The following is a 25687-nucleotide window of genomic DNA, read 5'->3' on the forward strand; positions in this document are numbered from 1 at the left end:
CTGAATACTTTGAAATCTTGACGTTTTGAAGTTTATTGTAAGCATGGTAACTTTTTAATGAAAATGTATCTGTTTATCAACCCCAAGAAACTGATTACGGCATCTCAATATTTTGCCGAATAAATTCTTTCACAAATGTGCAAAATACGAACAGACTTTTAATCATTGCATTCATATTTTTTTAGATTTGCTTAAACAGGTGACTCAAAAAAATTATTGAATCGGTCAATTTATTATTGATCAAATTAAGCACGAGCTACCCCATTTTCTGGAAACTGTGGGAATACGCTCGTCTTTATAACAATAAAATAATGATAAGGTAAGAATTATAATAATAACATTCAGAATATTTTGTTGAATGCAGGCTTATGAATAGTTTTAGTCATCTGTTTTGGGGCGATAAACTCATTCAAATCAAACAATGTCTACGTGACATTCTTCCGATGTATGTATTCCCGTTGATAATGTGCTGTAAATAAATTTTTTGCACTCATAACCTTTTTTGATGACCTTGGCGCATTCAACAGCATGCGGGACGTCGAACATCACGCACGGTAGCCTGGCCCGGAAACGTCAAATTGCTAAGTGTTTACAACGTCGTTGTTTGTAAATAAAGCTGGGCGGTCGGAATTTATTCATCCTATCTACCCGTCTGAAGTGCGGCCTTACTCTGGCTTTCCAATTGTGCATCATATTTAATAATTTACAGCGAGACCGACACTTGAAAATTATTAAAAGTAACATTATTATTATAATAATAGATTTTAAAACCATCAACTGAGTTTTCTCATAATTTTCTTCGCGATGCGTAACATCGGTTGCGAGCTACTGGTCTGCAGTGGTCCATACGCAGCGCATAAATTTCAACCGCCTAGCCCTATTTTTTTAGTATTACACAACATCTATCCAAACTGACATACGTGTCATTGTATCATACTGTTTATCTACCGCCGCTTACTCTGGTCAATCAGCTGGGTACGTGCTTAATAGTCGCTTTATTTGGATGTATAGGTATACGATATATAGTCCCTAGAAAACACATAGTATCGTCACCGTGGAGCAAACCTCGGGGAAACTTATAAAAAACAAAAATTATTAACACCATTTGACAGACCGCGAAATTTAAAATGGTTTTATGTTGGATTTAAAGTTTGTAGTTTATATACAAAATATGGATTTTTAATTTGAATAAATTATAAAATTTAATAAATAAAATATTATTTAATAATTATTAGTTATATTAATTGACAATTAATTGACTTTAAACAAAAAGACCACTCCAAGACACGTGACAACAACGGTTTACGCGCTGTTAACTCTCTGCTGCCACAATTTGGTTCCAAACCAGAGGAATTTTTTGCGTTACCAACTGCATTTGCTCCACTCGTACAACAATGGATGACGATACTATGTATTTCTAGGGGTTACGATACGATACATGTACTGATAATATATTTTTTCCCGTTGATTACGTGCATTGTCGGTACCTGTATTTGTGTATTTACTGACTGCGCAGGGGGTGCAGGAGTTATTTATGCCACTGCATAACATGCTTCTTTACCTGTACTTTAATAGTATACAGTATCATACATTTCTTCATTATAAGGGTTATCAAAAAAGAGTGAATAAAAATAGCAAAATACAATAGTAAGTATTATTTTCTAAGAAGCTGTATTTGTTCGACTGTACTTTAGCAGCGAGGAAAGTTCTGTTTAAATAACTTTAGACGATTATTTTGAACTATATGTACAGTAGGTATCTATATGCTATGATCCAATAGTTCAGTTGGAACAGCAATCTTCCTTCAAGTAATCATATGCACATCTACTAAAAGTTGACAAATAATGTGAACACTATAATTGCCCATTGTTTTTGCTTTACATGGTTTTCATTTTCTTAAATTCGTCAAATGTTAAATGAATTGTATTTAGTTAAGTGTCTATTATTTGTTAAGAGTACATTGCTGAAACAGCAATTTTGAGAAGAACTGACTTTATTATTACATCATGCACTGGGAGTTGTTCCTTTCTTCACTGGGCAACACATTCCAGCATATCTAAAATTAAAAGTGAATATTGATAATAGTTTCATTATTATACAAAGAAGATTTCTTACTTAGTCAATGGACAGAAGTATTTTAGGTAAACGCTGATGTCTGTAAGAAGCGTAAACACTTCCGGGCAATCAAATATAATTGTACAAATACCAGTAGTATTCGTAGGAGTTGAGGGACAGCTGGGACGAGTCGTCACTACACTTTTTTGTCCTAACTGGAATGAACCTGAGTCCACAACCAATCAGTCACAATAGAATATAAATGACAAATTTAAACAAAAACGAAGCAGCTCTCAAATTTACCTTGGGGTGTTATGATGCTTCGGTTATTTTTCTTGAGATCCTCGAGCCATTGCGGAAGGGTTTCTAAAAATATTTTATTGATATGCACAAATTTAACATGAAGTGACAGCTGAATTCATTATGTAATAGAAATAAGGTATACGTTTATTTACCACTATGTGTCAACGATGTATCAATAGTTGTCGATAGGGAAAGCCTGGTGTGCCCGATGCGAGATCGTCTTCGTGGATGAGATGGAGGTTCTAAATATAGACGTTACTTTGTTACCTTTTGTAACTTTTTAGAAAAATATTCTTTTAGTTCATAGTGCTAACAACGGCGACAAGGTAATTTAATAAATCATAAAGGTTAACTTAACTATATACACAGTCAGTAACACCAAAAATTTTGTTTTATAAATCTATAAAAATTTGTGATAAAGTTTCGGTAGTTTCAATGCAGATTATTATTAAAATTTAGTAAAATGTAACATATGCTAATGTACTTACTTCGTCGTCTTGAAGCGGTGTGATGAGCTAAAAAAAATGTTTTTAGAACTTATGGTTTATATTATTAAAAAAAGAAAAAATATGACAGTTAAATGATAGTAGGGAAGATAAACTTGTAAATTCATATTAGACAAACATAACACTTTAAAATGTATCTTTTACATAATTTTGAAGCTTTTAGACGGATGTTTGGGTCCTGATTTTCTAGAATCATTTAATAGACATAAGATTTCAAAAGATTCTTGAAGAAATTAATATTTCAAATATCTAGGAATCTTTTTGATCATTTGGTGTGCTACAAAATGTTTATCCCCACAACATCGAAAACACACAAAATATTTATCGAGGCGTTTATCTAGACAAAGCTAAAAGTTTAAGATAGATGTGATATTATTTAACACTTATATTTTGCTTATAATGTTGTGTTATTTTGTCAGAAGCAAATATAAACTTAATAAGATCGTTTCGTTTTCTTTTGTTTTGTATTTATATTAATAGAAACAGTCCTGTTGACAAAACGTTTACAAGTTTACCAACTCTTTGATATCTATCTTTTTATTACTTTGGTAATTCTGACTTAATGTGTTGAGGCAAATATTTTATAGCTGTTGATGCCGGGGGACAAAAAGGCACGTGCCCCCTCCACGCCCACCCCTCCAAATTAGAACGTCTACAAACACACTGGACATACCAAAATAGTAATTTGCAATATTTAAAAAATTATCCGGAAATTTATGTCATAATTATCAAAACTAATTTTTTATCTCTCTCCACTTGTATAAAATGTCTCAAAACTAATATCCATTTACATCTAAAGATGTTGTGTCTTGTTCGATAGATGATATGTTGAAGTACTGATAAAAGCCGGAGTGCCGGAGAGCGAATCATGGCTGATTTAGACGTTTGGTTTACACCGTTGCCATGGAAACCTTGCGTCCATGTGCGATATTTGATTGTAATTGGGTCCAGTATAGATAGTGCCCAGAAGCAGTAACTCAATTGCTTTTAATTTTCATGCTGCGCGAATGAAGTTGTTTGATTTAAATAAAAATGATGACGACGCAAAAATTTTAGTGAAAAATTTTTGGGGGGAGCGACGATTTATTAATAAAAGAGGTGAGACTTTCATAGACGTAACACGTATGATAAATATTATTGGGAAATCTTCTCGATAATATAGACATTCGGAAACGACTACACACCGCTTATATTAATAATATTCGAGCACATAACGCAAGGGTCGACAAAAATGGCCATATATTACGCCGATTGACAATGTGCATAAAATATTGTGAAGTTTTTGAACTTGCTTTACGTGGACACAAAATCCAGGTATATTTCGAGGTCTGATTGATTTTACGGCTGAATTAGACTCTGCTTTATCAGATCATTTGAAAGAAGCAACGGTTTTTAAAGGTACGTATGAAACTGTCGAAAATGAACTTTTGGATGCCATCAACGTAAAATTTTGAGCGAAGACAGAAAGGCAAGTGGACAAATACTTTTTTACTTTTATTGAATGTATTTTTGTATTTATTTCCGTCACACAATTTCGTCAATTAATTGGTAATAACAACCTGTTTTACATCTTCTTCAAATTATTGTGTCCCCCCATTTCAAAAAGTCACGAGCCGCGATTGATATCGTCTAGATTAAACCCGTCGGATTTGAGTGATTTACTGCAATAAGTTAGTAGCTTCGCTAAACATCTAGCTGCGATGACATTAATCCACCATGGAACTGGGAATGTGAGAATACAAAAATGACTTAAATTCGACAGGATCATTTATCGTTATGAGATAACTTTAATCATAGGTTCTTATTTTTGAGGGCCGAGTAGAGCGCAAAAAATCCCGGAACGGTTATACAGGGTTAGTCACGAGAGAATTACTTCTGAAAATTATTTTTACGCAACCCAAAATACGAATACCATGTACCATTTGATACTAACTGAATTTAAAATGAAATGCTTAATCCATGATTGCTATGAGTTTGGCAATCTCATTTTGACAATTGTGGAAAAGGAGGTTACGCGAGTGTCCATAGTGGTACCGCAGCCAGTCGGAAATCTCCTCCGGCGCCGCTAATAAATTTGTCAGTGTGCCTCTTGATCTTTTGCAACCGATTAATCACCAGAAAATTATTTCTAAAAATTCCTTTTACGGCATTTTATTCAAAGGTTACAACACAAACTCAAACAGGTAAGTAAATAATTTAACTACTAATCTGTTGAAAATGTTGGGCATTTTGGCGGGATGCTATGGTTTTTTTATAAATGGATGGCCGAAGAAGTCCAGAGGTTGCAGATTTGCACTTCTAAGAGGCTCTAGGTGACGCAGAGATGGCGAATTAACACATGCACATTAGTGGCGAACAACATTGGTAGAGCACTTACGGCTTCAGTATAGCCCAGATTGATCTGACTCTATGTCGTCGATCCAATGGGGCTCTAGAAGCGAGTCAACGATGAAAAAAAAAGTTAAAAATTAATTAACGTCAAAGTGACACTGCCAAAGTCAAAGCAATCATGGATTAGGAATTTCATTTTAAATTTAGATAATATCAAGTGGTACAGGGTATTAGTATTTTGGGTTGCGTAAAAATAATTTTCAGAAGTAATTCTCTCGTGACTAACCCTGTATATGATATCGTAGTAATTTGAAATTATGTATATGACAAAAAGTGAAAGTGTCATCAGTATTTTTTTATTTTAAGCATGGTAAGTTTTTGATCAAAATATATTTGCTCATCTTCCCTAAAAAATCTATGACGTCACCACAAAATTTTGCTGAATAAATCCTATGTAAAATGTACAAAATATGATGAGTCTCTTCTTATGATTTATCATTCCGTTCATATTTTTTCGATTTGCATATACAGGGTGACCCAAAAAAATAATGAATGCGTAAATGTATTTTACTGATTTAATCAGGAACTACAGAACCGAATGTTTTGAAATCTTGCAGATGTTTTAAAGTTATAAAGAGCATAATAAGTTTGTAGTCAAAATATATTTGGTTATCTTCTCCAACAAACTGATGACGTCAACTCAAAAGTTTGCCGAATAAATCCTATCTAGAATGTACAAAATATGAGTCTGTATTTGTAATTTATCATCCCATTCATATTTTTTGAATTTGCATATACCGGATGACTCAAAGAAAATAATGCATGTGTAATTTTATTTTATTGATTTACTCAGGGACTACAAAACCGAATGCTTTGAAATCTACTGCGAAAAAAAAAACATAATAAGCATGCAGTCGTCACGTTTCCGACAGCGAGGGAAGTACTGTCTAAACTCTTTAGACCAATTTTTTTATAAATGTCAAATACATATTTTTAAATAAATACTTACAGTGACTAGGCCTCCCCGGTGATGACAGGGTAAAAGGGTCTGATGCTGTAATAAAAGTGTTACATTTGGTGCTTTATGTAATTTTTTCATGACTTACATGACTTTGCTCCTGCGGTTTCACTGTCAACTGCCTGTGTTTGATTTGGTTTAACTACAACTAAAGAACTCACAGACGTAACGAAGGAATATTTCAAAGCCAAATCGAGTGCTTTCTTTGTAAGTTCAGTTTTGTTGTCTACTGTTTCTCTTTCTTTCAATATCTGTTGCACGGTTAAATACGCCCAAAGTCTTTCTATAGGACTAACAGGTTCTGTAAGAGTAGAGTTAAAAATTACAGGTCCCGTAGTACAGGTACCATAAACCTGAGGCAAGAGATCGGAATTTTCTCCTAAAAGAAGATATGAAATAAATATATCAAAAACAATATAAAATTTTCTGTATCTACCTATTTTTCCAGCTACAACCAATTCAGAACCTTTAAAAAAAATTGGGTAACGAACGTTGGTCACATCTGACGCACTATGCACATATTTAAAGGTAATATTACTCATTAAAGGTGACGAAATTGTACTATAAAAATCCTGCAATTGTAAGGAAGCGTCAGCTGCCTCGTAAATATGTCTTGAAAATCCTAAATTTTGCGAAGATAACGTTTGTAAGAAATTTTTATCCGCCTCAGAACCAAAAGAAAGAGGGAAAATTGGCGCACGAGTTGTACCTGAATTTAGTTTGGTTACCTAAAATGTAACACTTACTATTTTAACAACATGTCTCCAATGTTATGTTACTGTATTGGTAATTTCATCCCCAGAATTCATTCCAACATTCGGTAGACCATCTGTCAAAAATATAAGTATTGGCTGATATTTATTGGGTGTATATTCCTGTGTTCTTTTGATCAAAAACAAACCTATTTCTAAACCAGCTATTATATTAGTAAGACCCATGTGGGATCTGTTCTTCATTACATTTTTGGCTTTTTTTATATTTCTATTAGTAGCTTTTGCCGCTTGCGGTAAATTGGCATCCTAAAATCATTCTTTAACATGGTGTTTTAAACATTAAAAAACCGTACTTTCAAATGAGATTCCAGGGATCCATAATCTCGTGAAATTATGTTTACAGGAACAAATTTATTCTCCACAGAATTCCATACAGAAGCATCATCAGCAAAACGTATTATGTTAAATAAATCTTCTGGTTTTAGCTGAGGTAAAATGTTTTGCATTGCTTCTATTAATTGATCAATTTTTCTTCCCGACATACTACCACTGTGGTCTAATACAAAGACCACATGTTTTGGTAAGGATTCCAGTTCCGAAGGTGCAAAAAAATGTACAAAATATCCATCTCTAACTAGGACCTTTCAAAGAAAAGTTTTAATAACTTGCATAGACATAATGAAGTGGTAGAGTTGTAAAATATATAATTTTAACTATCACATAACTTGAATAATGGCTTTAAAAAATTTAGAAAATATAACTTAAGTTATATGGCAGTATAAGTTATTTGGCAGTTGAAACAAAACAATCTGTAGACTAAAAATACGCACCTCTCCTCCCCGAGGATCTCTTTCTACGTCATACTGAACTATAAATTGACCAGCTAATCCATTTTCTTTGTTACCACCGAGCTTTTCAGCGAATGTTTTTTGTTGGTTAATGTCAGGACTAAATTTTACAACCGCAGAATTCTTGTTAATAACATCTATCTGTGCGGAAGGATTCAAATTTTCATCGTTCTTGCTTATTTCATTGCCGGTTCTTAAAGAAGGGGTTTTTACATATGTGAGAGGTCTACTTTCATTAATGTAAACCTGAAATTAATTACACAAAATTTAACATTTACAGCAATAGATTTTAAATTTTACACTACCTGAACTCCAAGATCTTTAACAACTTGACCTGGATGAACATTTATAACAAGTTCATATTGTCCAATCCGACGCTGTAGAAGTTCTTCATAAACAAGTCTAAAAATTGTTTTACTTTCTGGTTCTATATTTACTGATACTGTAAATGTTTTGGAATCTCTTGCACTCAATTCAACGTGAGCTGCACTTTGACCACTTGATACAGCCTGTTGAGGTAAATAATTGAGTACTGAGTGTAACTAGGTACTAAGATTTTTAGTAATAAAAAATAGTTAAAATTTTAAACGTGTAACGCAGATATATACATATGTGAATATAAATTGAATAACACGAATAGTTCGTGGTGTAAGACCCAAAGCATATTCTCCCACTTTTATGAATATACTTGTTTGTTAATTAAGGTCAGGTCTACACTGAAATAAAGTAGTGCTAATAACTGAGTTGAGTTGAAAATGCAAGATCAAAGACAAACTTTCAAAAATCCATGGCTGTCTTTGATCTTGTTTTCATAGCTTCCTCGGCATAATTTGGTATATTAATCAAATTTTCTGTCAACTGAAACAGATCAGTGTGTTAATTTTTTCAAGTACATATAATAAATTGGTAATATATTTTTATAAACGAACAATGATTTAGATAATGCTTAGTACTACTGGAAAGAAATAGGATAAACTCACACCTTCCTATTACATTTTTTTTAACAAGTATTGCAGATTATTATTATTAAGTGAAACGAGAACAATCATGTTTAAGTACAAACCTCTTTATATATTTTCCTGGCTTCTTCCGTTTCTTTTACATACGCTTTATAAATCTTTCCTTTAATTTCCATTTCAAATTCTGATACAAATGCATTTTCAGGCAATATCACAGAGAATGTTGCTTCTTCTGATTTTTTCATCAAATTTCGTACGTTGCTTGTGATAAGCGTTCTCACATATCGATTGGTCACATTTGCATTTATTTGCATAGAGTATATTTGGGGATTAACTTGAATATTCTATACAATTTAAAATTAGCAATAAAACACTGAAACACTGAGCTTACGTTTGAGTCTGTTGAAGATTCTTCTTTTGTTGATTCCGTACTTGTTACTAGGAAACTGTCATCGCTAACGGTAGAAAACACTATTTCACTCAAAACAATTAATAGCACAATTATTAAATGTCGATACTTCATGTTGTACAATTTTAAAACTTTAACTGCAAACGATAACCATATCTCTGCTATAGTTTTAAATACATTTTAATTAAGTTCCCCCACTGAATTTACTTAGAATTATTGAAAATAAGATTTAACAGAAATAAGAAGTCATAGTTTATCGTTTTTAAATAATAAATTGTTTCAATATTTAAAATATGTAAAGATCGTTTTATCGTTTTATCTTCCTACCAGTAACGAAAATACTAATCCTTGAAGTAGCAGGTAGATAATATTCTTAAAACAAATCGTATCGGCGAATTATATTTCCCACCTTTTCAAATTTATCAATTTATCTTCGGTTGTTCGAGTGAGTTGTGAATTATATTGTTATAGTAACAACAAATACATCTATTTAGACTAGCCTGGTAGTCTAGAATACCACGCCTTGGAAAGCATCGCAACGCTATGGTCTGCTTCAAAGTTATCAGTCTTCCAAGAGATTTTTAAAATTTGTATATAAATAAAAACAATCACACTGAACAACTTTATATACAAATAATTGAAAATAATAAGATATTCCAAAAAATGATGTAATAATATTATCATTAATAACCCAGTAAACACAGTTGTGATGTTGACGTGACAGGTACGTACTCACAAAAGAACAATAAGTACATCGCATGATTATGTCTTAACGATATACCTGGAACGTAAGCTATATAACATCACAATGGAGTACTCATGCTATGTAACCAACACGTAATGTTGACTACATCTACTAGATATCTCATTATTATGTCGCAGCGATATAGCTTGCATATAAGCATTTATACATCACACTGTGGTACTCCTGTTATGTAACTAACACCTAATGTTAACTGCATTTACTAGATATCTCATTATTGTGTCGCAGCGATATAGTTGGCAGGTAAGCCTTGTAACATCACAATGGAGTACTACGGTTATGTAACCAATAAGTAATGTTAACTGTAGTTACTAGATATCTGATTAATATATATATATATACATGTATGACGGATGATACGAAGCCCGGTATGTAATGCAGGCTCTCAGAAGCCCGGGCTTTCTACATGCAATACCGATCTATAAGTCGAATATATCGCTTTATTGTAAAATGTTTAGTGGGGGCAACTTGAGAGGGGTAGAAATTATTTACATACACCAAAAGCCTTACTTTGCTGTTTTAACGAAGCCATTGATATACAACATGAAATGCGAAGCCCGGCTGTATAAAATGCAGATATTTCACATGTGAAATGCAACCATGCTGCGTTGCCATTTTGCTATTGTTTCTCAGCCTTCTGATGAGATCATTTTAATTCTTGTGATCGAAGTGCACGTACGAGGTGCTAGCATGGACCACTTTAAGTTTTTGGTTAGTTTGGCTACTCAAAACGAAATTGGTAAGTATCTTGCAATATTTAAGTAGTTGGGATAATAAAAGCAATCTGCATCACATGTTAATGTGTTTTTTTGAGAGAAAATAAAAAATTTAAATTTTTTAGAAAAAAAATCAAAATTATGAAACAACATTTTGCAATTTAATTTGGAATCTGCAAAACCGAATGTTTTGAAATCTTGCAGATGTATTAAAGTTATGATAAGCATGGTAAATTTTTAATCAAAATCTATTTGGTCATCCCCCTAAAAAATTGCTGACGTCACCCCAAAATTTAGCTGAATAAGTCCTATCTAAAATGTATAAAATATGATGAGTCTGTACATGTGATGTACTATTCCATTAATACTTTTTAAATTTCCATATACGGGATGTTTCAAAAAATTTAATGACACTGAGTCAATTTATTTTATTGATTAATTCAGGGACTGCAAAACCAAATGCTTTGAAATCTTGCAGACATTTTGAAGTTATTGTAAGCATAGTAAATTGTTAATCCAAGTATATCTATTTGTTCTCCCCAAAAAAATTCTACCTAAAATGTGCGAAATATGATGAGTTTTTACTTGTGATAGTATTACCCTACACCAGTCCAAGTTTATACATACACGTGTCCTTGTAAAAATGTTGATGATGTTTTTAAACTTATGCTTAAAAAAGTTACTCTAAATACAATTTTTTAACAGGTTACCCCAAGATATTTTTCAAACTGCAAAGGTGGCCAAAGTATTAATGTTGTTAGAAAAAGGCAGAGGAAGACAATTTATAGGAAAAAGCCTCGATGAAATAAAAATAGACAAGGATATGTATTTAAATTCTGATGACGAAGACTCTTTTCGTAATACAGCTAGTTTTGAAAATGTTGAAAGTGAAGAAATTTCACAGTTTGGGCCGGAAAATGCAGAATGCACGGAGAGCACTTCTCAACTTAATGCTGAACCAGGTCCTTCAAGCATGGAAGCTGCAGTTAAAAAAGGTGCCTAATTGTTCAGTTAAGATCCATAATAAGTTGTTACGGAGTATTAATTTTAGGAGGGAAGAAAATAAAACCATGTGGCCGCGTTCGTTGGACAGAAACTGAAAAGACAATTGTTATAAAAAAAACATCAGCATGCTTAGCTAGCAGTTCATCACATTCATATTTTTTTGGTGTGATTTTCTTTTGAATATGCAGTTTGAAGTAATCCGTATATTAAACAAGGATTGGGTGCGCATTAAAACTTTTGTGTACAATGTGTTTAGACAAAAAGTTATTTAATAAAACCTATTTTCATGATTTTTGTTTCTAATTTGATTTTTGCAACGGGTCAGCGGCTTTAAAATACTTTAATGCCGCTCATGACTGGAGTTAAAATAAAAAACTGGCAAATTATAATTATTATTTATTGAAATGTAAATTGAAAGTACAGTTACTAATATTTGCATTTTGAAAATTACAAGCACTAGAAAAAGCCGAGTCCTATACATCATCAGCTATACTTATAGTCAAACAGTATTGACACAATTCATTGAAAATCCCTGGGAAGGTTCCTCGGAAGGTTTTTATAGCAGACGTACTTGCAATGCTCTTTGTTGATCAAATTTTAGTTGCTATTTCTTTCTTGTTGGCTGAGGGGCCAATTCCAAGTTGGTGGCGCAAGTCACTGGTGCAGCGCAACTTTATAATGCTAATTTGGGTATCAAATGCTGGTTGCTAGGGGTGACGGAATAAACAAGCGCAATTTTTCTAGATAAATTGCGCCAACTTGCACTGCCTACTAGAGGTGCCGCAACTCCATGGTGCAAATTTCAATGGAAAGTTCGACAAAACTGCGTTTGTTGATTCCGTCACCCCTAGCAACCAGCATTTGATACCCAAGTTAGCATTATAAAGTTGCGCTGCACCAGTGACTTGCGCCACCAACTTGGAATTGGCCCCTAAAGAGTCTTCAATATAGCCGTCAGCTACACTGCTGGGCTTCCAACCTCCATGTCTTTTTAAGCATGTAAGATTGGCTCCACTATCCACAAGCAGTGTAGCTGAAGTGCGCCGAAGACAGTGTCCTGTGTACTCTGTAATGCGGTAATCTCAGATAAGATGCAGCATTCTTGGGTACTATGAATACCCATTACAGCACGATGACATTTTCCTTTGCAATATTTTAAGAAAAAACGTCGTTCCGGAATATTTTCTAGTCTCAGCGAAACATATTTTCTACAGATGCTTGTGTAAGGTTCTCCAATTACTGTAAACGATCGTTTCTTATGCGTTTTTGAATCAGGAATGTTGATCAAAAGCAGAGATCCTAGATCCTGGACATCGCTGGTTCCCATTTTTATCATTTCATCACAACGGCAACCAGCCGCTTTTCCAATCATCAAAATTACCTAAACATGAATATTATCTAGTTTACTTATATCGAAATTTCGAAATACTGAAAACTAAACTTTATTGCCAAATATTCGTCATCCGAAGCTTCATTCAAGAACTTTTCAAATTGGTGAACACCTTCGACTTTTTCGGAACATAGCCTTCACTCTGTTTTTTCAGGTACGCACGCAGTTTTAAGTAGGTACTTGCTGATGTATACTCCTTCTTTAATGTTCAACAAAGATCGTATCATTGAGTATTGAGACCATAACGACGAACATTTAATTTTTATAATAATAATAATAATAGTTTATTTACGAGAACCCTCATGGTATTACAGAAAAACAAAAATATAAGAATAATACAAAATAACTAAACTAAACTAACTTAAATAAACTTACACTTTTTGTGGAGAGTTCACGAAAATACGGCAATAAAACAATTTCCGAATAATTTTCAGCGTTTTTTTTCTTGCACCATTTAATAAATTTGCTGTATGTGGCTTCATATAATGCACTTGATTTTGTTGTAAATTGTAAATTGTAAATTGTTTACAGCTTTTGCTGCAGCCTGAACAATTTCAAAAGGTCTGTTTACTTCTTCTGCCATTTTCTAGCCTCTACCTGCTACAAAAATAATGCTGTAATATCTAAAATGATTATAATTATAGAGAAATACTTACCAATATTCGTAAAAACACGTAAGAAATTGCGAAAAATTGGAATCTTTTTTATATTGACAATGATGTTACAGCAAATGGCCACAGCAAACTAACAAATCGCAAGCGTAAACGTAATTTTCAGGGGCAAATTCGGTCTTAAAGCAAATTTGGAGCTCGTTTGGACAAAAAATAGCATATTTTATTCGGAGCTAAACATTTTTTTTTGCTCGTCTGTTATTTCTGAACTCACTACGTTCGTCTGGCAAACCTACAAACTCGCCAGAAAAAATAATGTTTTAGCTCCTCATAAAATAATATACTATTTGTTACTCAGAGAAAACAGCAATTATTATTCGGTCTATGTTTTTTTATTGAGAAACAGTAAAATAAAAAACTACAATCAGTTGGTCTGAATCATTTAAGCGTTTATTTTTACAACTCCAGAGCAACCATTTTAATTCCAAAAATGAAATAATGTGTATAGCTCCCATAGTTCTGAAAAAGCTAGTGTCTTTTTACAAAGAAAAGACAATACAAAAAAACATACTGCATTTGACAAAGCTATTCTAATATAGAATAAATTGACATAACTCTTTTTTGCAATAAAAAACAAATGGATATGGATTTTTTTTGTATTTATCAAAGTAAATGCTAACGTTTTGGAAAGACTAACTTTAAAATTCTAAAAAAAAATGGTTTAATTACTTACAACCACTTTAAAATAGTAAAATTTGTTTTTACTTTGGTTTTGGAAAATGTGGTGAAGGACATAAACTTGTGCTGAAAACAGCTGCTGCAATTGAGAAAAAAAAATGTTTGTACACAACTCTGAAAATGTTGTTTTGAAGCAAAGAAAAGAAATGTTTCAGTTTTAAAAACAGCTGCCCTATTGATAAAAGAATTGTTTCAGTAGTATAAAATACTGACGTATTTGTGAAAAAGGTTCTTAAAAGAATTGGTAGTTTTAAAATGTACTGCTAAAGTTTCTAAAAGAATTAACAAAAAGGAATTGCCACAGTTTTACAACTGATAAAATTCGGCAAAGAACTGGCAGTTAAAAAAAATGGTGCAGTACCGAAAAGACCTTAAATAATTTATTTATTAAAGAAAATATAACTAATTCAATAGGTATTTTGTTTTTAATCAATGTAGGTAAATAACTTCACTTCATAGGTATTTAGTTAGGTATATGTACAAAGTTCAATATTGGGTACCTAGCGCAACTAAAGTAATTCTTCCCTAAGCGCTCCCAATCAAACATAAACAGTGTTGACAAATTTAGGGCTTTGCATAATTCGCAGCAAATAGTTGGTTCTTATAATCCGCCATGTCCCTGCACTCTGTATATTTTATATACAGAATAAAACTGGGACGCCCCCTACAGAAAGATGGTGTGAACTATACCCCGTGTATTTGCAGATACAAGGCATCATTACTGAGCCCGCATTAATTCTACATTTTTGTTAATACCAACTTAACGGTAAAAACTACGACGATATACGCGTGATTTTTACGAAGCCCACTTCAACTAGGATCTTTCCAGCATATTATATTTTATCAATACCAACCCAACCGCAAGAAATAAATTTTAATACACATGATTTTTACGAAGCCCGGTTTCGGGCTTCGTAAGTCGGTGTCGGGTTTAGTATAAGCTGTGGAATATAGCATTGTGGGCTTCGTAATGGACGATTACATGTCTATATATATATATATATATATATATATATACATGCTTCGGAATGTTATTAGTTAATTATGCAAAGTGTTTTTCAGTTGATTTTACAAAATGGCATGTTAAATCGAAAATTAACGTTTCTGACAGGGCAACAGCAAAAAACATTTAAAAACATACATATCGAGTATTATATAGCTCTATTTTATATTTATTATTTACGTTTGTGTTGCAAGTAAATAGTATATTCATAACAAAAGATGCTGAGTCTTAAAAAAAGAAATTTCTTCCCTGTCTTAAATCTTGCACAAGCGAGATGACGCCAATAGTGAGTTGCTCTTAATTTTTTTTTTTTTCATATTATATTTCCTGTAATTATATTTATTTATAATTTTATTTTTATACGTCCATAACGACCTGCGCTTTATAAAACAGAACAAGAGACTTAATGCACATAGTTTATGATCAGAATTTAAAAATGTCCCATCTAACAGGTAATAGGAATTAAGACTAGTAATGACACATTATTTTTTAACCTCTGCCTATGCGTCACTGCCAAAAAGGAACAATTATACATATACAGAATTTTGAAATGAGCTCGAAAAATAAAATGATATATTTCATTATTTTATTAATTCTAATGCAAAATATGTTGATCGGCAACAAAAGCAACACAAACAAAAAAATCGAAATTTAAAAACTAATCTATTTCAAGGTCAGCGATATCGTTCTTAAATAAAAATGAATTAAATAATTTCTTCACTTTGATCGTAAGAAAAATAAATAATAATTTGAATACGAGACAATAATTGATCATCGAGTTTTGTGTATTGACTTTCGCACTCAGTTATAGGTATATCTGTTTAACATTAAATTTTCAAAAGTTTAGATTTTTCCAATGTAATCTTGGGCTCTAAAATAAACTGGTAATGTATAATGTATAATTATAATTGAGTATTTTCGTGGTTGATCTTTAAATTATTATTTATTCAAAAAATTAACTTAATTTCGTATCCAATATGTAGCTAACTGAAAACTGATAATAAAGCAGCAGATATGACGAAATAGTGTAGACTTTTTTTATGTCGGTAATAGAGTGTATGTATAATAACTAGAGAGCGGAAAATATGCAGCAAAATTTTGGGAAATATGATGATATGACATGCATCAAATTTATGATGCAATAACATTCTTAATATATGCAGAGATATGCAGTTGCATATGCTCCAAAAATAAAAAAAAAATTTTTCGAAATATTCTAACAAAAATTTTTCCGGTGATTCAAAAGTATGTATTTGTAAATAGAAAAACTGCATACTGCGTCCACAGATGTAAAAATACTTATCGGATTAGAGCAGGCACAACAAAACACAGTTCCTTATTGAAGAGTAAGTTTAGGAAAAGGTTTAATTCATAAATTAATTTGAGTTATATATATATATTGACACACATCTCTATCGCTTTAAATAATTAAATGCAAACTCACGATGAAAAATAATAGGGTAACGTCCCTTCGACCACCATAAAACATACCATTAATACACTTAAGTAACGAACAGAAATATTGAAATGAACGGTATTTCCAAAAGTAATTAAGACCCGAATTTACCTGGAAGGATGGCTTAACACCCAGTGGTTCCTCCAAACTACCATAAAACCCAAACCTTTCCTAGTTATTTGAAGCTCAGGACAATATTTGCAATATAATTCATGAAATTTCGTCTTTCTAGAAAAATGCCGATCGAATGGCATTTTTTTTTTCAAAGTAGCACAAAAATTGATAAAAATGCAAAATATTGCACCCGTTACGTGAAATATGCAGCAGAAGGCAAATATATGTAAATATGCAATTTTTTATAGCTGTATTAATTTTTGATTAGCATGATTCGTTCACATATTAAATATCAAGACTTATGTGCAAAAAATAACGGATATGCAAATTTCATAAAATCCGCTTTCTAATAAGTAATAACCAATACATCGGGTATGTTTCTGTTTTTGTCTTCGTTCGACACCACTGTATTTACAGTATTTAAGCAGGTATACGTTTCCGCCCCTAAAATCCCACGTACGGCATCCTTTGCCCACCTAAATACAGTATCTGGAATGAAGACATAAACAGAAATAGTTTTACAACACCTTATCAAAATTTAAAAAAACCACTATGGTATTATTTGAAATTTATTGTTAAAGATTATATGGTCAATTGAATGTGGGTGGTCGTATTCTTTAAAAAGTGACCTTCGTCAGTGAGTTCGTAATACTTAATTAATAATAATTATATTCACAGCGAAAAATACAACGGCTTTATTAGAAATACACCAAAGACAAGTTTTTTTCATTGTAATAATTTCTAAGAATTATTTCTGTAAACTTGTTCACTTGAAATGTTATTTTGTAAGTGCCTGCTTGGCAAATTATAAATAGAACATCTGTAAGGTGACCAGATTTCAAAAGTCCGAAATCGGAACATTAGTTTCCATTTCCATCGTAATCTGATATATAACTGCTTTGAAAATTTTTAGTTGTAATATACTAACAGTACTGACATCTGCTGACATTTAAAACAGTGCTGACAACCGTATCGATACAAGTTTTGTTCCCAATTTTTCACAAAATAAAATTACTATTCATGAAAATTAGTGATTTATCCGAAGATTTATCTTTATTCTTATCAGATTTATAGAAATCGGAACATTCACGGAACGAATGTTTTAATCGGAACATTTATTGTACCAATTTGAAATCGGAATTAGAGTATTGAAATCGGTACAGTTCCGATCAAATCGGAACGTCTGGTCACCTTAAACATCTGGGGTAATATAGGGAAGACCCAACGACACAAACAAAGCCATAAAAATTCTTTGCCCATTGTCCCTGAAACCGGACAAGGTTTTGAAGAGTTCATTCGTCGAATTTTGATTTTATAAAGACGTTTATAAAGCGATGATGGGTAGCAAAAAAATTAGAGAGTGGTTAATTTTGATTTTATTAAATTTATTTCATCTAATGAAAAAATAACGCTCAACTTCTGCATTTACTATCCACCAGATGTTTGGGGGGTGCAGTCGGACCTTTGTTGGTTTGGTTTGTCTATGAGTCGGACGATCCCTTTTTGCCGTATTTATGGTTATTGCACTTCACACTCACAGTGAAGCTGTCGAATTCCATTTGGCCATTTGGTTTACAACCACCGAACCTTTCTTGTGAATCCGTAACTCGCTTCATTTTTAATGCAGTTTTGTGAAAATTGTGCCATTCAGTGTGGGTTGTATTTACACTAGGTAAGTTAATATAATTCTAATGAAGTAATCATTTTAATTTTTACATGCTTCTGTTGTTTTTGATAACTGTACGTAAATAACAACAACAGTTTTTTCAGATAAGCTGGAAATACCACCATTAATCACTGAAGATACTCCCGAAGATTTTGAAGAACTTACGGTGACTGTTTTTGAAAGTGAGGCGCTTTGCCATAACATGTTGCAAAGGTATGTTACTGCAATTTTTTATGAACTAGGTGCTAATGAACATAATTTTACTCTAGACTTGAAATAAATACAAAAAATATCTGCGAAACAAAAGAAATTCTAAAGGAAACGAGTGAACAAATCTCCAATATGAAAACGTCATCAAATGTGACAAATCAAAAAGAAAACAGTAATAGAAGATATGCTGCCAAGACCACAGGTAAACAAATTTTGAGGAATTAGAAGATTATCTCTGCCTACTACAACAAGCAGGTTTCTTTGTAAGTTAAAAAAATACAATAAATTTATATGTACTTACATATAACATAATTTTGGATATTATATACAGGTAGATGCCTGTAATACTATAACACTTTTTAGGAACCTACTACACATGACACATTTCGCTTAACACGTTACATACATAGTGGGTTGCAGAAAAGTCTTATAGTGAAGCACCCTGTATGTTATACATACGCGGTGACTTCCAAATAGATTCGGAAAAAAATCCTTTAATTGTCCATTTAATTGCTGCTCCAGTTTCAAGAAACAAATACGGAACATCTTGTTAAATGTAAATGATGCGGCAATGATTTATTGAGTTTCCATTGTGACTAAATTTTTTCTTTATTTTTGCTGTGTGTTGCTTAGATGAAAACAAATGGCACTGAATGAGGTGTAGATCTTGATATTTTTTCCCCTGAATTAGGACTAGATAAAAGAAATTACTTAAAATTTTCTCTACTTCGTGAACTTGTGGTTTTATTTTCAGAACTTATTTCAGAGTTACTCGATATACTTATACACATAAAAATATTTTCTTCTTTTCTTATTTCAGGAACTGCTATTGTCCCAGATAGGTGATAATGGGAAAAAGAACAATGTGGGGCGTATATTAAAAAAAAAAAATTCAGCGAATTTGCTGTAGCTTGTTTGTTCGGCAGGAAAATTCCAAAATGGCTGGGACAAAAACAATAAATATTATGAAAGGTATTTTTTTTTGCAATAAATATAATTATTACAATTTTTATTTTTGAAGAAATTAGAATGAAGACCCATTCCGCAATAGAAAAAGAAGTAGAACAACGCTGCTCAGAGTGGCTAAGGCATTCTAGTCAACGCTTGAAGAAAGAAAAAACAACGACAGTTTATAGTTTCTGTGTCTTTTTTTAAGTGTAAATTATATTGTATTATTTTCGAATTAGGAAATCATATATATATATTTATTTATTTATATTATGAATTTATATTAATTTTTGTATTTTATTACTTATTACATATTATATTTTTTTCAAACATTGAATAAAATAATAATTTACTGTAAGCTCTAAATTTTACTCTCCATATCCATATCCCTAAGTGGTAACTAGACTTTCTGAAATGCCTATTCATATCGCATAACTCATGTTAATAAAATATACTGAGAGTCATATGTTTACGATGTTGCGATATATACGTAACGTCTATGTCCATTTAGTACGTTATATTGGCGTTTAAAATAAAACGTAACAGATACATCAAAATATAGAGAATCTAGCGACATACTAACACAACGTTATGATGATGTACCAGCGAGCACGTCTCTAGTCTGAAACAATGTGGATGTCACCAGTACGTTACAAGCATGGGTCACTGTTGATTACATTACATAGCACAGGGAAAGCAAATGTACGCAGTTTGGGATGTAACAGCTAACAAGATCGTAGACAGAGTTAAGTGGCATTAACATCGCTACGACGTAACTGTGTTTACTGGGAACCTTAATAATAATAATAACAATATCTTTATTGTCCAACAGGTGGCCCTAATGACAGGACAATCTAAAATATAACAAAAATTAAAATAAACATACAAGCATAAAATTAACAAATTAAAGAAAATTCAAATTACCAAAATATATTTTCTATATATTTGTCAGCACAACGACACATAGTGATAACAGGTTCTAGCGCTAGGGAGTCGAAAGGTATTTACATATCTTGATGTAACCCTCGGAACATTAAGCTGGACGGCAGAAACAGCAAAGGACAGTCAGTTTTGTTGCGTATGAGTTTAGCCAAAAAACTAGCAGAATGTTGATCTGTTCGCACTGAGAGAGAAGTTATCTTATGCCGTTGTAAAAGGTCACTCGTATCTCTTCCTCTATTTGGATAAGTCCCATCTAGTTTGAATGACAAAAATTTCGAAAATTTTCTTTGTACTTTATCCAGAAGCATATGTTGACACATATATATTGGATACCATATTAAGGATGCATATTCCAGCTTGCTACGTACATAAACAAAGAAGAGAGTCTTAATTAAATCAAAATTACTAAATAGTTTCGAAATCCGCATTACAAATCCCAAAAATTTATTCGCTGCGCTACAAATAATGGTGATATGTTGATCAAAAGTCAGTTGGCTGTCAAATGTGACACCAAGATCCTTGAAAGTTGTTTTACGTTCCAAAGGTGTTCCTTCAATCTGATATATAAAATCAAAAAAGTGCTGTGTGCGGAAGTAAGATATAAAGCAACATTTGCTAATATTAATTGTAAGTTAGTTTAAATTACACCATTCGACAATTTTGATGAGTTGAGCTTGTAGATGAGGAGCATCGGATAACTTTGAAATTTGAGAATAAATTTTTAAATCGTCCGCATAAGCTAAAAAGCAACATTCTAAGGATTCGAGAATATTATTAATATATAAATTAAAAAGGAGAGGGCCAAGATTTGACCCTTGAGGGACACCTGAGGTCGACCAAAAAGGCAAAGAAATAAATCCACTATAAAATACATAATTCCCGCGATTAGTCAAGTATGATTCCATCACTTTAAGAAAGGAAGAAGAAAATCCAAGATTATTAAGTTTGTGAAGAAGGATGTCATGAGAAATAAGATCTGTATAGATAACATCAGACAGATTGGAGACTACTGATCATCCAGTCCTAAAACCGTGTTGCCCAGAACTAATAACAGAAGACAACTTACTGTAGATAAAGTTATTACAACACAAGTTCGAAAATCTTAGCGAAGTTATTCAAGATGGAAATAGGTCGATAACGATGAATCCCCTTTCTTAAAGATTGGACTTATTCTAGCGATTTTCCAACGATCCGGAAACGTACTGGTTTTAAGAGCTAAATTTGTAATGACGGAAAGAGGTTGCGCTAGTATATACCTGTAGTCACGAATAAGAAAACTGGGAATCAAATCATCACCGCTCGTTCGTTTGTTTGTAAGTTTTGCCATAGTTGATATCAAATCCTCTGGAGTGACATGGGTTATAGATAAACAATTGTTGTAGACGTAAGACGAAGATTCATGGGGACACAATTACTTCTAGGTGCAAAAACATTAGAAAAAGTTATAGCAAAAGCATTAACAGTATCCTGAGAATCTGAAAATGTTTCTCCCACATCATCAGATAATGAACAGGGAATTCTGGAAGTGCCATTCTTGGTATGTAAAAAACTCCATAAGGAAGATGGATCAGACTTGATGTTACTCTGAACTCGGTCCAGATAATTCTTATATGAGTTATCCATTTGATATTTAACGATAGATCTTAGGCGTTGAAATTCCTCATAGTAATACTCTTTTAGCTTGATATTTTGCTGTATCTCACGAGTAGTCCATGGAGGAAATTTAAACGGACGGATGGTATTAAGTGGCACCGATGCATTCATTATATTAAAAAAACATGAGTAAAATTCCGCAAGAACTACATTCACATCTTCTCCATTTTCAAGGAATGACCAATCAGTGTTGCAAATCTCATGATAGAGTTTAGGAAAATTAGTTCGCCGGAAATTATAACGAATGTTACACGCCAACGGAAATCGGAAAGCATAATTATCATTCATACCCACAAGATTAAAAAGAAGCGTCGGATGATGCTTGTGCTCAGGTACCTACTAAAGATGGTGTACAATGGGAAACTGTGGTTTCAGTATCAGAGTCTACAAAGACTCAGTCTAGTAGTACATTGTTACTATTTTTAATGGAATTTATTTGCGTCAACTAAAGAACATTAGAAAATTGGTTTAAAACTACAATTTTTGGACAGTTGCTATTCAGTATATGGATGAATTGAGGAACATTGAAATCACCAACAACAACCACATGTTGATTTAATAAAACAACCTCAAGAGCATTGAAAAATAATTCAAAATCATTAGAAGAAATATCTGGCCGAACATACAAAACCACAAGTAAAAAACTGTGAGTGCTAGTAAAGCACTTGCAAATAATAACGTCAATTAGTGGCACTAGATCAGTAAGATGTTTCGTGTTAACTACTGTAAATTTAATCCGATTAGAAAACGCGGCTAAAACGCCACCACCTTTTGAACTACCGACTAGAGAAAATTTACGATTACGAACATTATAAGATGACGGGAAAAGTTCCGCAGACAACACGGAATCATTTAACCAGCTTTCGCTAATTGTTATATATAATGTCAAATGATAGGTCACAACAGTTAACATAAAAGGAATGTGATTTGGACACAAGACCACGAGCATTCTGATAATATAAGTTATAAGAAATCGAAGACCTGCTGTCCTTAAATTTTTTGCACCTTGAGCAATGCGATTGTCTAGTTCCTTTTTAACTGACATATAAGAATTAATTTGCATCGGAGTTCGATCTCTTGAGATTACTTAGCTGCTGATTTTAAGTTTTTAAAGTTTTTTATTATTGTAAGAACGTCATCAGGAGTCAATACTTTAAATTTTATAGGGCGTGCTCTGTTAGTGTTAGTAGGATCAAACTTGCGGTGATGACTGCAGTATCAGCAACATTTTGTTCTTGTTCAGATGTGCCATTACATTCCTTCACGTTATACAAAACGATGTTACATTCACGCCTTTTGCGTTCAGACAATTCATGTAAAATTTGTTCAGTTTCGATGATAAATAAGCTGTCCGGTGTAGAACTGCTACTAGCAGTAGCAGGATTTATTATTATTATTAATATTAATGTAGCGCCCTGCAGAAAAATTCCCAAAACCGGAATTATGTTATTGATATTAAGTATTTTTTAACTGCTCAATTTCGGCCTACAAGTTATCTATCATAGAAATTAATTTGTTGCACTCCTTGTTCACAGATTGAGCAAATGTACTTTATACGCCTTGAAGACGATCTTAATCCCGAACATTTCAGCTCTTGAGCAGAAAGTTTAGGACAGGCAGAATGAATAGGCCGGTTACAACAGTCGCATTTTATAAATGGATTAATTTTCTCTTCCACATCACCTTAGCATTTTAGACACGGCATGTTTACTGATTGACTTTTCAATATGGTAACGAGAGAGAAAAAAAAAGGTACAAATGGAGGTTGAAGTAAATAAGGAAAAAAAAAAGACTGGGACACACTTCACATTCGCGGGGTCGTTCACGAATGATTAACCTAACATACACAAGAAGACCACGGTTGGGTTTAAAAGTGAGAAATTTCCACTACGCAGTAAACAAGAAGGAATTGTGTGGTTAGGTTAAATAAGATATTATGAAAATATTGATCAATCAATGAAAAAGTGGTAACACACATTCCCTGAGAACTCACGTGCCACTAAATGTAAACTTCACCAATTAATGAACAAATAAAGTAGCAATATAAGCAACAAGAATTTGCACCAAAACACACCTACTATGCTTAAACATCGAAACCCTGATCGAAACTATGTGAACATCGACCTACTTTATGTCGATGTTCCCATCTCTATGTAATAATGTCTAGGGTGGCTAATTCACTATAGCAGCTATTACAGAATCGTTTGTTGTAGACGTGTCGATGATATTTTTGTTTTATTTCAAATATTTTCGATATTTATAACGATTTTAATAATAAACAGATAAAACTAATGTAAGTTTTTATATGTCCATATTTTTACAAATAAAAATATGATTCAATATGGAAAATATAAAATATGGCCAGGCACTTCAAGTAGGTACCTAAATTTCTCTTCTCATCATCCTAGTAGTTACAAAAAAGAACATGCTGAAACACAAGAAATTAAAAAAAATATATTGTATAAAATAATTACCCAGTTCCGTTCAATAGTCAATAAGTTAAAGAAAAAGGCGTAAAATAATTACGCCAAAGAATATTATCAGTCTGAAGAATAGGGATCATACCTATATAGAAATGTTGGCATTTTAAAATATAATAGTCGATAAGACTGAAAAAAATATAGTCTTGAAGATGAAAATTTAATTTCCGTTTCCTTTTATTTTTCTTTTCTTAGAACCTCTATTTATTCTGTATTTTTATAGATTTCATTATACGGAATGAAAATAGGTCTGTTTTAAATACCTGATAATGAATGTTCGAGAAATTTCACAGTCGTGCAAATTTTAGACAAAAGTTCCTGAACTTGAGAGAAAAGGTGTCTATGATATCAAAAAATATTATCAATTCATAAATTCTCTTTAAAGATAAAAAGGAAAAATGTACTATCCCATTATTTAAAATCGAAGATACTGTTACGAAATAAACCCATCGCCTATGGGTTCTAGTATGTACGGCGATGATGACTCATTGTCGGTGACAGCGGCCGGGGAAGAACCTGGAAGCGGATGTCGCGAAGGGTGTTCGAGATCAAGCCTAGAAGCGCTGACAGAGACCTTGGAGAAGGACCGCGCGTCGGGAACAGTTAGTGTGGTCTAGATAATGGGAGAGGTCTAGTCAAACCCATTCCAGTCGAGTCGGAATTATTCTGTATATAATCGCTGCAGCATGTATAGTTAGTCGTATAAATTGGAGTTATTAAAAAATAAAATTATTGAGTTTTACCCTCGTCGATTTTAATTACCGATCAACGTAACAATACTTAAATATTTACTGCTTTGTTTTACTCAATTTTAATACTTCTAAAACAAAATATCTGTGGAAACAAAATC

At 32.6% G+C, this 25687-nt stretch overlaps 1 protein-coding gene and 2 long non-coding RNA genes across 4 annotated transcripts; 2 read left to right on the forward strand and 1 right to left on the reverse strand.

Annotated features, from left to right (window-relative positions):
• Positions 1–1654: 1654 nt before the first annotated feature.
• LOC135122498 (inter-alpha-trypsin inhibitor heavy chain H4-like) lies at positions 1655–24598 on the reverse strand. 2 transcript variants are annotated; one of them, XM_064046718.1, is made up of 15 exons: positions 24351–24598; positions 9125–9204; positions 8838–9077; positions 8080–8283; positions 7757–8020; positions 7280–7567; positions 6993–7232; positions 6650–6941; positions 6302–6592; positions 6205–6249; positions 2847–2873; positions 2511–2600; positions 2359–2421; positions 2116–2281; positions 1655–2056 (listed from the first exon to the last, which is right to left on the reverse strand). In XM_064046718.1, exons 3-15 carry the CDS (start codon positions 9045–9047, stop codon positions 2005–2007), a joined length of 2232 nt encoding a protein of 743 aa, XP_063902788.1. In that variant the 5' UTR covers positions 9048–9077; positions 9125–9204; positions 24351–24598; the 3' UTR covers positions 1655–2004. The 2 variants fall into 2 exon arrangements, with proteins under 2 accessions (XP_063902788.1, XP_063902787.1); XM_064046717.1 differs by lacking the exon at positions 24351–24598 and having other exon boundaries at positions 9125–9835.
• LOC135122499 (uncharacterized) lies at positions 10241–11881 on the forward strand. The gene is made up of 3 exons (XR_010279393.1): positions 10241–10644; positions 11327–11616; positions 11673–11881. It is a non-coding gene; the product is annotated as an uncharacterized LOC135122499 (long non-coding RNA).
• Positions 18773–19898, forward strand: LOC135146425 (uncharacterized). Its single transcript, XR_010283817.1, has 4 exons — positions 18773–18817; positions 18874–19077; positions 19635–19786; positions 19843–19898. It is a non-coding gene; the product is annotated as an uncharacterized LOC135146425 (long non-coding RNA).
• Positions 24599–25687: the final 1089 nt, after the last annotated feature.

The sequence above is a fragment of the Zophobas morio genome, unplaced genomic scaffold (genome assembly GCF_036711695.1).
Source record: "Zophobas morio isolate AGI-343-1 ecotype UQ-CSIRO unplaced genomic scaffold, CSIRO_AGI_Zmor_V1 ptg000005l, whole genome shotgun sequence".
NCBI classification, from domain to species: domain Eukaryota; kingdom Metazoa; phylum Arthropoda; class Insecta; order Coleoptera; family Tenebrionidae; genus Zophobas; species Zophobas morio.

What these genes read in the sequence shown, in the direction of transcription:
- LOC135122498 (XM_064046717.1), bottom strand. Translation starts at nt 9,256, where the DNA reads ATGAAGTATCGACATTTAATAATTGTGCTATTAATTGTTTTGAGTGAA. An exon ending in ACCGGGGAGGCCTAGTCACT is followed by an intron (nt 2,874 to 6,204) that starts GTAAGTATTTAT and finishes CATTTTTTTTAG; the next exon opens with CTCATCACACCGCTTCAAGA. An exon ending in CACCGCTTCAAGACGACGAA is followed by an intron (nt 2,601 to 2,846) that starts GTAAGTACATTA and finishes GTCTATATTTAG; the next exon opens with AACCTCCATCTCATCCACGA.